This window comes from Lygodium microphyllum, chromosome 8, assembly GCF_053477565.2.
Source record: "Lygodium microphyllum isolate KBCC chromosome 8, Lygodium_microphyllum_v1.1.10, whole genome shotgun sequence".
Taxonomy (NCBI): Eukaryota; Viridiplantae; Streptophyta; class Polypodiopsida; order Schizaeales; family Lygodiaceae; genus Lygodium; species Lygodium microphyllum.
Genome location: NC_141142.1, coordinates 28,585,205 through 28,598,353, shown reverse-complemented (window position 1 = coordinate 28,598,353; position 13,149 = coordinate 28,585,205). Strand labels below are relative to the sequence as shown.

Here is a 13,149-nt window from a genome sequence, read left to right as displayed (position 1 = left end):
CTTCTACCTCCAGCAGGGATTGCAATGTTCAGGCCATGCACAGCTTTTAAATGTTCCTCCATGGCTGAGCGTCGATAGTAGAAGTGTGTGCGCTTGCTGCAGAACTGGTCACAAGTGCACCGGCGAGCCAGTCGACCATTCTTGTTAAAGACAATCTCGAAGGCTCGGACGATACCATCATCCGTGGGGTGCACAGGCCCAGGGCGTGCTCTAGGACCACCTCGGTCAATGCCATGTGTATCTGCACTTGTCGTCGTTTCGCCTGGCAAAGCATCAAATGGCACAACAACAATGTTCAGAATTCAATCTGACTTGATGACAGCATTCATATGCAATATTTTCTGACGCCAGTTTCTGATTTGCAAACAAGAACAATGAGAAATCCATAGTGTACGTTTTTAAAATCATCCCAAATGGGCATGCAATGTACTCACTTGGTGCCAACCCCGAACCGGCCAACGAGTCAGCAGCAGGGACTTGATGTTCTTCATGACGAATATCATCGGCAGACCTGGCAGCGGCTTGATCTTCCTCATCGGCAAGATCAGCCGAAGGCCTGTCAGGGACAGGATCCACTTCCTGGGCAAGATCGTCTGCAGGCTCTTTCGTACCTGCATCGTGGTTAACTGTTGTTTAGGCAATGCAAAACCTCGGTGCTAAAATAAATTGAAACCACTTACATGCGAAAAATAAAAACTTACAAGTGAACTCCCTTGAAAGCATCCGATTGATGTGAACAAATGGCAGTCGTTTCTTGGTTGGAGATTGTTGCGCCTTTGCTTGCTTTCTAGGAGCCGGTGGCACCACAAACTTGCGCACAGGAACAAACTTGCCAGAGCGGAGCTTCCTTGGTGAGGGCACGTGGGGTGTCTCAGGAGATGGCGATGCCACATGCATGGCTGGCTGAGGGGAGAGTGGTGATGGCACATGCATGGCTTGTTCCCCTTGCGATCGGAGCTTCCTTGGCAATGGCACTTGGGGTGTCTCAGGGGATGGTAATGCTGCATGCATGGCTGTCTGAGGAGATGGTGATGCCACATGCATGGCTTCTTGCCCTTGCGATCGGAGCTTCCTTGGAGAGGGGACTTGGGGTACGTCGGGAGATGGTGAGGCCACATGCATGGCTTGCTTAGGAGATGGTGATGATCGGAGCTTCCTTGGTGAGGGGACTTGGGGTACGTCGGGAGATGGTGAGGCCACATGCATGGCTTGCTTAGGAGATGGTGATTGCTGCCCTTGTGATCGGAGCTTCATTGGTGAGCGTGCTTGGGGTGTCTGGGGGGGTGCTGATGCCATGTGCATGGCTTGCTGCCCTTGTGATCTGGGTCTTTTGCTCGGCTTCATTCTATTGGAGCCAGCAAACACACGTTTAATTTGAAACATGCACTTGGACGAACTCCACAACACACCTGGACACAAAAGCCCTAAACCATGCTGTGCGGCTACGCTATCGACTACGGGCATGGATGACATACCCTGCAATTACTGCAATTACGTGGAATTCTTTATTCTATGCTAGGAAGCTAGCTTTCACATCCATGATGCATGATATTTGATTAGCTACGGTGCAACAATGATCGCAGAGCTATAGAGGAACTCACCTGAGCAAATTCTCATCTCGCAGGCCGTTGATACTGAGGGTCGACACTCCTTGCTCCAGAGTTTGCGCGCACCACCCTTCTGCTGCTGCTCCATCGTCAATGTCGTATAGGAGAATTCGTGCTTGCACCACCTCTAATCCGAGGACTGGCACCTCGATGATGCTTTCCCCCTTTCACAACGTCCTTCCGATTCCCTGCAAAATCCCCTCGATCTTCCACATGCGCGACGCTCTCCAAACCATGAGAATGGCTAGCTTTTTTGCCACATGCAAAGCTCACGGCAACGGCACGCCCGGGGCCGGGCACTCTCGAGACCGGGCACGCTCGGGGCGGGCACATTCGGAACCGGGCACATTTTGGGCCGGGCACTTCCAAAGCCGGGCACATTCGGAGGAGGCCACGCGCGAGGCCGAACATTTTCGAGGCCGGGCAGATTCGAAGTAGGGCATGAGGTGCGGAGCTGGGCACTTGGGTGACAAGACATTCTCGCGATCAAATTTCGCAGTCAACGGTGATCGACGGCCCAGATGATGGGATGTAATGGGGGCAAAAAGGGAGCCGTCGATCACCACTCTCCCCCTCCTTAAAGGCCCCCCCTTACCATAGACACGAGGATGGGTGAGTCAGCAGCTGCGTATTATTACTTTTTCCCCGATTCCCGATGAGACTTTATCTCTCTCTCTCTCTCCCGAGTCCCCCCCTTCTCACACCTGCGGCGCTGCGCAGTCTTTTCTGCAGGCACTCTCTTCTGCCCTGCAATTTCTCAGTAGTGTACCATGATAGTCCTTAGAATAGGAATACGGGAGAGGTAGGAGATATCTCTCTCTCTCTGTCTGTGCGTGCGTATGTGTGTGCGCGTATTTGTGTGAAATGCTAATGCCATGACCAATGATCCCCCTCTCCTCTCCCGTGGCGCCCTTCTGTCCATCAACATCGGCGCCGCTAGCTGCACCCCAGACGGCGGAGGCTTCCACCCCTCCCTCCAGGTCCTCGACGTGAAGCTAATCGGCACGGCGCACATGGCCCATGAGCGCTACCGTGTCCTCCTCTCCGACGGCGCCTTCATCCAACAGGCGATGCTCGCCACGCAGCTCAGTGACCTCGTCACGGGTGCGCATGTGCAGAATGGGAGCATCGTCAGGCTCACCGAATACATCTGCAATACTGTGCAGAACCGCAGGTGGGTTGATTCCCTTTTCTTTAAAAACAAGAATTTGTGTGTCTCTGTGTGTATTTAGACATCATATGCCAATGCTAATTGTGGGTCTCCATATTTTCAGCCAAAATCGTATATTTATTGATTGGTTTTTTGTAAGAATCACCGCATGATTGTGCTTTTTCTTGTGATGTCTCATGGAGATTATTATCATATTTCACAAGAATTTTTAGACAAATCCCCACGTTGGGAATTATGGCATCATGAGCTTCTGCGAGGGTGGCCCCTGCCTCCAACCGCACCTAGATATGGGTATGCGGCACCTCCCAAAAGCAAAGGTTCATGATGCTGAACACTATGGAAAACAATCACTGTGTGATTGTGCTTCACTTGTGTAATGCTGATAGGTACAACATACTGTGTGTTTACCTATGTAATTTCTACTGTCTCTTTGCTGATAGTTACAATACACTTTGGGTTTTGTTGCGCGCCACTTAGTATACTGATCTTGATAGCTCCCATACTGTACGTGTTTTAGTATTGCCAAATGTCCCCATTACCAGCCGTTTTCGTGGTATTCACCCCCTTGTAAATCATTCTCCTCAGAACATCCGTTTGAAGCTTCTGAATTGTTAAGCAATCATCAATGGCCTTGCAAAGCCATTGAATTTTTTCTCATGCAAGTCGATTGAATTCTTCGGATTCCAAAGCACTTCTGTATTTGCTTGAGGCCTCGATTTCAATTCCGTTTCCTTCCTTTTTGGGCAGGGTCCAGAAATCCAACGTCTTTCCTAATTTGTATATGCATTTCCTGTCCCTCTTTTAGATTCTCAGTACTTCCAACAGTTGACCCAGTCGATTTCAAAGCCTTTTAAAAATTCTTTTTTTATGAAGGTTATATCCACTTTCTTCCCTGGTTTGGGCATCCTTTCCTCCCTCTTTTTAGATTCTCAATACTTCCAAGAGTAGACAGAGTCAACTTCAAGCCTTAAAAAAAAAAAAAAAGTTTTGAAGGTTATAAATGGTTTCAGCATATTACCTCAGTCTTACAGAACCTCAGTCATGGTGTGTTCTTTTGTTTCTGTAGAATTATTATTGTGTTGAGCATGGAAGTTGTGATATCAGTTTCTGATATCATTGGAGAACCCAAACATACAATAACAAGCGATGAGTCACTATCTGCTGCCCTACAGCAGCATACTCCTTTGACGTCACTCAAGCCACAACGAGATGGTCCAATGTCAGCAAAATGCAGTTCTCTACCTGCTTCAAAATCTGCTCTAAATGCGTTAAACCCAGGGCAAAGTTCTTCTGACATTGTATGTGTCAATGGACCAGCAACTTCCTATAGGAATCTGGACGCACCCATGAATTTTGATAGAGAAAACTTCAATTCTCACAGTGGATCTGTTACAAGGGTTGTGCCAATCTCACACTTGAGTCCATATCTAGGTTTTGGATGGACCATCAAAGCACGAGTAACTGCTAAAACTGAGGTCTGCCGTTATAATAATGAGAAGGGAAGTGGAAAGTGGTTTTCCTTCGATCTCTTGGATGCAGATGGAGGTGAAACTCGAGTGACGTGTTTCAATTCTCACACTGATCTGTATTATGGCAGAATACAGCTAGGGAAGGTTTATTTAATCTCAAAGGCTACCGTGAAACCTGCATGGAAGTTCAATACCAATACAAACAGTAAGTGGGAACTTCATCTTGATCACTTCTCTGTTGTTGAGCCGTGCAAGGAGGAAGAAACTTCAATCCCACTGCAAAAATGTTCTTTCAGGCCTATAAGTGAAATCGAGAACCTTGAAGAAGGTACTATAGTAGATGTTTTAGGAGTGGTAGTAATGGTTACCGCTTCTGTTACTGTTATGCGGAAGAATGGAACAGAGGTTGCAAGACGAAGCCTACAGCTTCTAGATATGTCTGGTTGCAGTGTCAAGGTCACAATGTGGGGAGCCTTCTGCAGTAGGGAGGGCCATTGTTTGCAGGGACTTTGTGACTCTGGCAAGTCTCCTGTTCTAGCAATCAAGGGTGGTAAAGTTTCAGAATTTTGTGGGAAAAATATAAGCACACTGCCTCTCAGTCAGCTACTTGTAAATCCAAACTTTCCTCAAGCCTATGAAATGAAAGAGTGGTATGAACAGGGTGGTAAGACTACGAAACCGAAGTCTCTATCTAGAGAAGGTAGGACTTCCCTTGGGATGCGGAAGACAGTTTCACAAATTAAGGATGGAGGACTTGGACAATCTGAAAAGCCTAATTATATCCTTCTCAAAGGCACAATAACATATGTGAAGACTGACAATTTTTGCTATACAGGTTGTCCTCTTCCATTTGGGGATCGTCAGTGCTGTAAGAAAGTGATTAACAATGGCGATGGCACATGGAGGTGTGATCGATGTGACAAATCAGTTGCTGAGTGTGACTACAGGTATCTCCTCTCAATGCAGGTTCAAGATCACACGGGGGTCACTTGGCTTACAGGTTTCGAAGAAGCTGGGGAAGAGTTATTTGGTGTTGCAGCAAAGGAGCTGTACAGGTGGAAACAGTACGAGAATCCTAAATCAATAGCTCTATTTCAGAAGTTGATTTTTTCCCAGCATTTATTTAAACTTAAGGTGAATGAGGAAAACTACAATGATGAACAGCGTGTAAAAGCCACAATCATCAATACAGAACAACTTGATTATGTGGCTGAAAGCAGGATTCTACTAGATATGATTGCAAGGTTATTAACAGGACCTGAAACTAGTGGACCACCATCAATTATTGCAGGAGAACTGAATTCAGGCTTCAATGGTTCCCATGGCTTTGCCTGTGGGGGTGAACAATGGCAATCGACTGCAGGTAGAGACTACGGTGCCAGTGTACAGCTCAATGGAGTTGGAGCCTTCTGGGGGTGCTCACAAATGGGCCCCCCTACGAGTGGAGCCTGTTTAAAAGGGGGGCCTTTTTTAGTTGGAGGCAATGGGAGATTTTGGCAAATGGGTCCAGAAGGGAAAGGTTGCTGTGGAGGTTCTCAAATGGGAGGGAACAACATTGGGAACTTACACATTTGTAATGGTGGAGGGTTTGGTAAAAACTACTGTGGAAGCTCACACCTGGGAGGCAACTACGTTGGGAACTCACAGATGGGTGTGGGAGGCTTTGGGAAAATTATATACCCGGGTATTACACACACTGCTTTTAGAGAGTTGTATGGCAACCAACCCTCTAATAATTGTTGCAACCACATGTCCTGCTTCAAGTGCAGATATCCAATGGAGTGCTCTGACAACACTAGCATGTCACAGGAAACTCTTAGATATGGTGGAGGCTGCTCTAATGATACTAGCATGTCGCAGGAAACTCTTACATATGGTGGAGGCTGCCATCCAAGGGCCTCCATAGAAGGGGGCCAAAGTACTTGCTTGAGGTGTGAGATGAATGAGAACTTGGTGAGGGACTGCCATGGTAAGTGCTCTCAGGGAGGTCTCAGCCAGTTTTCTGCTTTAGGTGTTCATAGTGGAGGAAAGATGGCAAATGCCTCTGCTGGGGGTTGCTTCAAGTGTGGACAGATTGGGCATTGGGCTAAGGACTGCCATGCTCAAGGTCTTAGGGGATGTTTCAGCCAGAATTCCACTTTAGGAAGTTGTAATTAAGATCCAGAACAGAAACCATGCAGTGTCTCTTGTTTTTGTGAGATCCTGGTCACCTGTAAATTTCTGTTGTAGTGGTGTTGGGTGCTTGATTCATAATCAGTAATCCTTTATCATACAGTCTTGCATCATACACATGATGAGAAGTGGAACAGCACTTCTATTCCTCTATCAGTAAGGACCTTTTTCCCACCTTAGAATTTTGGGTTTGATCCTCAAGTGTACAATCTTGTATTATCATCCCATAAGGGATCTTTTTCCCATCTTAGAAGTAGCGTTTAATCCTCAATTGTATATTCTTGTACCATACTTACAAGAAGTGGAAAGCGCTTCATTTTAGTCTGCCCACTGCTGTGAGATGCTAGACACCATTACCTTGGTTTTGCCAATGCTCATTGTAAGGTCCCTGTCTTGGCAGAAGGTCTACAATGCATTCAGGTGTCTTTGTAGTCCCTTTGGTGTATTCGAGATGAGTACAATATCGTGAACATAGAGAAATACAGGAATCATCACTCCTCCAAGGCTGGCACTTGAGCCTCCAAGTCTTTCAATGTAATCAGAGATCTCATTGATATATATATATATATATATATATATATTTCCTGAAGAGTGTAGGTGAGAGCCCTGCTGCATGTGGATGGTGCTTGCAATCTCCTTTGTAGAGCACTATCAACACTTCACAGACACTTCATATAGAAGTCCAAGAAAGATAAAAGAATTCCAAACCTATGATGGCACCAAAGATGAAAGAAAAGTCTTACCTCTCCTTGATCAGTTTTAAAACTTTTTTGATAATGAGTACTCTAAACTCAAATAAATCAATTGTGCCTCTCATCACTTCACTGACAAAGCTGTTCTACCAGTAAAGGTTCAAAAACCCCTCTTACATTAGATGTGTCTAGAAAGAAGGAATTAGAATGTTTACTTCCCTCACAGTTTAAGCTCCATGTCTAACTATAGTGGAAAACTCTATTGCAAGGAGGAAGGGAAACTACATTGCACTAAATTGAGGAATTTTGAAATGCCCTTCTACAACATCAGATGATGGAACAAACTGTTAAAGTTACCTTGCAATAGAAACACATACCCAATTAGAATCTCTCCTTGAATGTTGAAATCAACATATTGAAGGCAAGAACCCTTGATGCTATTACTTATATCACTGATATGGATTAAATGAACAAAATGATTGTCAACTATCACACCAAAAATATGGTAACTATAATTTTAGATTTTTGGTTCTTCCATTGCTATCAATTGTTGGATTTAGGGTTGCACAAAGGTGCATAGATAGCTTGGAGAAGAAGCTTCAGAGAGCACAACATAAAGTGTATTGATTGGTATCAATAGAAAAGATTTATAAGACTAAGTATGCCTAAAAATGGATTAGTATATATACAAGGCCAAGGAAAAGAACCTCCTAGAGAGGGTAAAAGGTGCCCAATTGTCCTAAGTGTATTTACACACCTCGACATGAAAATATGATAACAAATCACCTCTGAGAGTGATGCAATGAACAAGAGTTGGCATTTGTGTGCACAAAAGTATCAAATCCAATGGACTATAATCAAATGATAAACAAGTAAGTCCAAACCTTTGTGAAACACTTTGAACTTTTCATAAGGCAAAGTCTTTGTGAAACTAGGTTAACATTTGTAGCCATTCATGACAATATCATTCTATGATTATATATGGTCTCGCATCTTAATCTCTATGTTTGAAAAAACTACAATGTGTCTTAGACCATATTTAAGCAAAATGAAACGTCTCTTTTAAACTATACATTAAATGAACAACAGTCACAAGTGTGTGGAGAAAATTAGATTTAGCTAGAAACATGTATAGCTCGAGAGATTGTGTTGATGAAGAGCATCTTGCAAAACATATAGTGAAAAACTAAGAAGTTACTGGGTCAAAGTTTGAGATATGATGGCTTTTACATTTCACTTATTTTTTGGTTAAGACTTATAACTTCATAAAAGCATAGTATACTATACAAATTTGTACTATAGGAAGGCTATAGTTCAGTTTTCTAAAGTAAAGCTTGCAATGATAAGACAACCAAATGAGCAAACTGTATTAATTTCAAGTTACAACAATTGTTAGTTTTATAATTAAAAATAACACGAACTAATAATGAATTATTTAATGATAAATTGTTAGATAATTAAATGAGTGCATATTTATATCTCTATCACACACACACACACACACGCACACACACACACACACACATTTGCAACACAGTAACTAATGAGTTCATTGATTAACTAACTATCAAATATTATTGAGTATAATTAATAAATATATTTAAATTAGAATTTTAAATAGAAAAACTATTAGTTTCATGTTCAAATTTGTTTTTAATTTTACTTTAAAATATATTACCACTTCTAGTCCATCCCCATGCCATAGCCCTCCTTGACCCTATCACATCACAAAACTACATTTTTAGCTTATAAAACTATTTTTTAGTTGTTTAGTTTAATTTCATGAATATGCTTTAAAACTCATTAGTGTTTACTTAATAATTATTTAAAACTAATTATTATAAATGACAACCCGCCATATTGAAACTGGCCTAAGCCAAATCTCTCATACCTAAACCATCATTAATTAATTAGTTTAATTGAAACTAGTACTACACCATAACCTTGCATGCCTAAACGCTTTAATAAGGTACGTTTGTACTAATTACTATAAACCCCATAGTTCCCCCATGCCTAAACCAACCCAAACCAAGTCCCCCCACACCTATATCATCATTAATTAAACACTTTATATAATAAGTGTATTTGTACTGGTTACTATAAACCATGACCCTCAATGCCTAAACTAATTTAAACCAAGGCTCCACACCTAAACCATCATTAATTAATTATATTAATTAATGATAATTATCTAACCATGAACCCCATGCTTAAACCAAGCCTCCCAATTAAAATTAATTACCGCACCTTGATCCATACCTAAACCAAGCCTTCCAATTAAAAATAATTACTGCACCTTGATCCCATACCTAAACCAAGCCTCCCACACATAAAGCTATTCCTAGTCTATTTTTAGTTTAAACTAATAAATAAGGTTTAGAACTAATTACTAATGTTTAAATAATTAGTTAAGTTACTCTAATTAAGTTTTAAAACCAATTACTAATAAATTAGCTAGTTAATTAAAATTAATCCACTTATTTAAAATTAATTTCCCTTAGTTGTTATCATATTTAATATAATAATAATAATAATACTTATTATTTAAGTTAAATAAATAAGTAATTAATCTAATTAATTATACTATTATTCAAATATTATAAATTAACTACTTAATTACTTCTAACTCATTTACTACTACTAGCTTGCTCACTAACTCACTCACTCCTAATTATTCACATTACTTGTTTCCAACTTCAATTTAACTAATTCACTTCCTACTAACTATTCAAACATCCTCATTCCCAAGTTCACTCTCAACTCACCACCATCCACCATCGACCTCAGCCTTACCACCCCCTTGCCACAACCCTTAATACCTACAATCCCCCAATCCCCCAACACCTCCTACAACCCCCCCCCCCCCCCCCCCCCCCCCCTCGGCGGGCAAAAAAAAAAGAGGTATGTATTGTGACTAGGCATACTTAGCACTTGTCAAGTCATCACCAAATCATCACTTGCCACTCGTTCTCATCTTGTTCATGACTAGTCTATGTGATCACCCAACACCTCCAAAATGGATCACCTAGTGCCTCCACAACTAGCTTGCATGCATCCTCCCCTACCAACAACCGCCTCCTTATGAGGGGTAGCAACACAAACCCTCAACCAAACCATCATACCTCCCATTGTCAACCCTCCTTCTCTTTTGCCCTCTTCACACCCAATCTCCCTATTGCCTCTTGACCTTTCTCTTGCCCCTCCAAGAAACAATTATGCCTCTATATATCCATTCCCCTACCATTGTTGCCTCCTTTCTTCTTCTTCCTCCAACTGTAAGTTGTGCATTGTGCTCACATAGTGATCCTTGTATCTCTCTCTTTAAGACTTCAATATATTAGGAGAACATACTAACATCATGAAAGTTGATCCCAAGAACCCTTGCTAGATCCTTGATTGAGAGCCTTTAAGATATGTTCCTCCAAATCACTGATCTTTGATTGGCTTTGCTCCATCTCATAAGATAGCTATGTTATTTAATTGTACACCTTTGCATGATGTTGCAAGCCCTTAGAGAGAAGCATCAATTGTTTTGCAACACCAAAAATGAGGTTCTTAAAATGATCATTCAAAGGTTCACAATGTAGAAGCTTGTATAATTTACTTTTAAAATTGTGGAGCAAGAGATAATATTTCAAATCATACATAATCGTGAGGTAATTGTGAGGATGCCCTGAATTGCTAGTTATGATGCCTTGAAATGTTGTGTACATCATAGAGTTAGATGAACACCATCAAATTTCTCCAGCTCACTAAATATACTACGGATTTTCTTGAGAAAGAAATAAACCTTTCTTGCATTTTCTTTTTGTGTTGTTTCATCATCATAGCGAATTTCTTCGAGAAAGAAAGAAACCCTTCTTGCATTTTCTTTCTGTGTTGTTTCATCGTCCCTATTTGAAAGAGCTGTGCTCAATTCTCCATATACCATAATGAAGGATACTCTTTCAAGTGTGGCTATGTGTAAGGCTCAAGCATTTCCATCAAGAATTTTCTTGTGTTTTTCTCCTCTTTAAGCCATCTCAAATTTCCTAAGTCAAAATTTTCAATACATAAAGATGAGTAGTTGTGAGAGTAGGTACTGATGGTAGCCAATAAGTTTGCATTGACACCACTACTAAGTTTCAAGCTCATCTATCAAAGAAATCTCCATGAAGCTTTAGGCAAACTGTCCTTCTTAGGATAGTTCACAAATCATATAATTTCTCTGCTTCAAAGTAGAAATAGGTAAATTGTCAATTTGAAAAGGCTTCCCTAGTTTTCTCATGACCTATTGAAAAGCCTAGACTTCGACAATGGTAATGTGCAGTATATCTTTGAAATAAATGATAAAAATAAGGCATTTGATTTAAGTATGCCAATGGTACAATCTTCTCTTCTTCTTTGTTGAATAATGAAAAAAAACAAAGGTGTTGCACTCAAATATAAAAAAGAAAAGAGGTTCTATGTTCCCTTTTTTTTTCTAGGAAATTAAGAAATTGTGAATACTCAGAGTTTGTAGCAAGAAGGATGTGCACAAGGGAGATGAGAGCTCAAAGTACAAGAACAAAATCTTGTTTACTAAGTTGCTTAGAGTACAACTTGGGTACACTCTCTCACAACTGATAGTGACCCATAGGCTATTTATATAGCCTCTGCCAAGCAAGGGTTAGGGTTTCCCCTGTCCCCTTAAGGCCATTCACATACATCTAACCTTATACTGGTGCACAAATCGGATGCTAGACGCATATATAGCGAGCACCGGAAGGTCCCCAAAAACAAAGAACTCTACTAAAACTCATAAAAGTAAGAAGAAAGTTTGCACGACATGAGGCAAAAAGACAAATTGGGTACAATCTCCCCCCATGCCTTGTGTGAGCGCTTCACAAGGCATGTATTTATAAATTTATTCATCTCAAAGCTAAAAAATAGGCCAATTTTACAATTAGCATGCTTTGGATTTTGTGTTTGCTTTTGTCTAAATAAAGAATAAAGCGGTTGGGTAGCCTAAAAGTCGGGCTGTGCCCAAATACAATGTCCAATAATGAAATATTTAAACTGTACCCCCATGCACATACAAAATAATAAATATTTGTCAAGCGCTTCAATAAATAAGCGCTCCTAAATAAATATTAGTGCCACGCCTTTAATGATAAGACATGTGTCCATAAAAAATGATAATTTCTTCTAGGTAATCTGAATACACGCTATCGCCCAGTACTTCCCAACACCACCGCTACTTGCTCTACACATCAATTGAAGCATTTACAATTATTAGAAAATAATAAAATTAAACTGACAGAAGTAAATACCTAGCACTCTTTAGCTACAAAATAAATAGGTTGGAGCTCTGTCCTAACCTTAATTTAATATGAGTGCACTTTAAACTCATAAACGTCCATTAATTTAAATATGTATTTTGTGGAATCACCTGCTGTGGAATCACTCACGTGCACATTAAATTAACATGACACTTGAAAAGGACAGAGTACCTGCCAACTTCTCATACAAGGAATCCACCTTGTGTACTAGCCCCGACAAATAAATATAGTTTTATGGAATCCACCCTGGAATAAAAAACTCATGGAATCCACTGTGGTCTCACGGAATCCACTCTGGAATATGGCTCTCCTAGCATCATACCACCGGGGTGGGATAGCAATTGTCCTCAATTGCTATTAGCTTAATGTGGAGCGAGCAATGAGGGCTAAGCACTTAGGTTGCGGGCGTGCATCCATTGGGCCTCTTCAACACGATGATTTTTAAACTTAATGAAATATCTAGAGTATCTACGGCTAGTTCGAGTGGTCATCAAGTAAGTGTTTAGAATAGTTTCAGGTTTAAGGATTTCAATTTCTTCTTCTAACAAAGGAGGGCTTTCATAGACAGGGTGAATAGGTAATTGGCCTCTAAAAGATCGTAACAAACTGATATGAAAAGTATTGTGGATTTTCCAATGTGGGGGTAGTTCTAATTTAAATGCATTGTCATTGATTTTGTGAATGATCTTGAAAGGTCCATAAAATCTAGGGGCTAACTTAACAACAGGGTGTCTCTCA

At 41.1% G+C, this 13,149-nt stretch overlaps 1 protein-coding gene across 1 annotated transcript; it reads left to right on the top strand.

The window, feature by feature from the left end:
- The first annotated feature begins 2,268 nt into the window (after nt 1–2,268).
- Nucleotides 2,269–6,445, top strand: LOC148032096 (replication protein A 70 kDa DNA-binding subunit A-like). The gene is made up of 2 exons (XM_087682720.1): nt 2,269–2,781; nt 3,845–6,445. The coding sequence occupies exons 1-2, from the start codon at nt 2,483–2,485 to the stop codon at nt 6,402–6,404; spliced, it is 2,859 nt and encodes a 952-aa protein (XP_087538846.1). The 5' UTR covers nt 2,269–2,482; the 3' UTR covers nt 6,405–6,445.
- The last annotated feature ends 6,704 nt before the right edge of the window (nt 6,446–13,149 follow it).

What these genes read in the sequence shown, in the direction of transcription:
- LOC148032096 (XM_087682720.1), top strand. Translation starts at nt 2,483, where the DNA reads ATGACCAATGATCCCCCTCTCCTCTCCCGTGGCGCCCTTCTGTCCATC. An exon ending in AATACTGTGCAGAACCGCAG is followed by an intron (nt 2,782 to 3,844) that starts GTGGGTTGATTC and finishes TTGTTTCTGTAG; the next exon opens with AATTATTATTGTGTTGAGCA.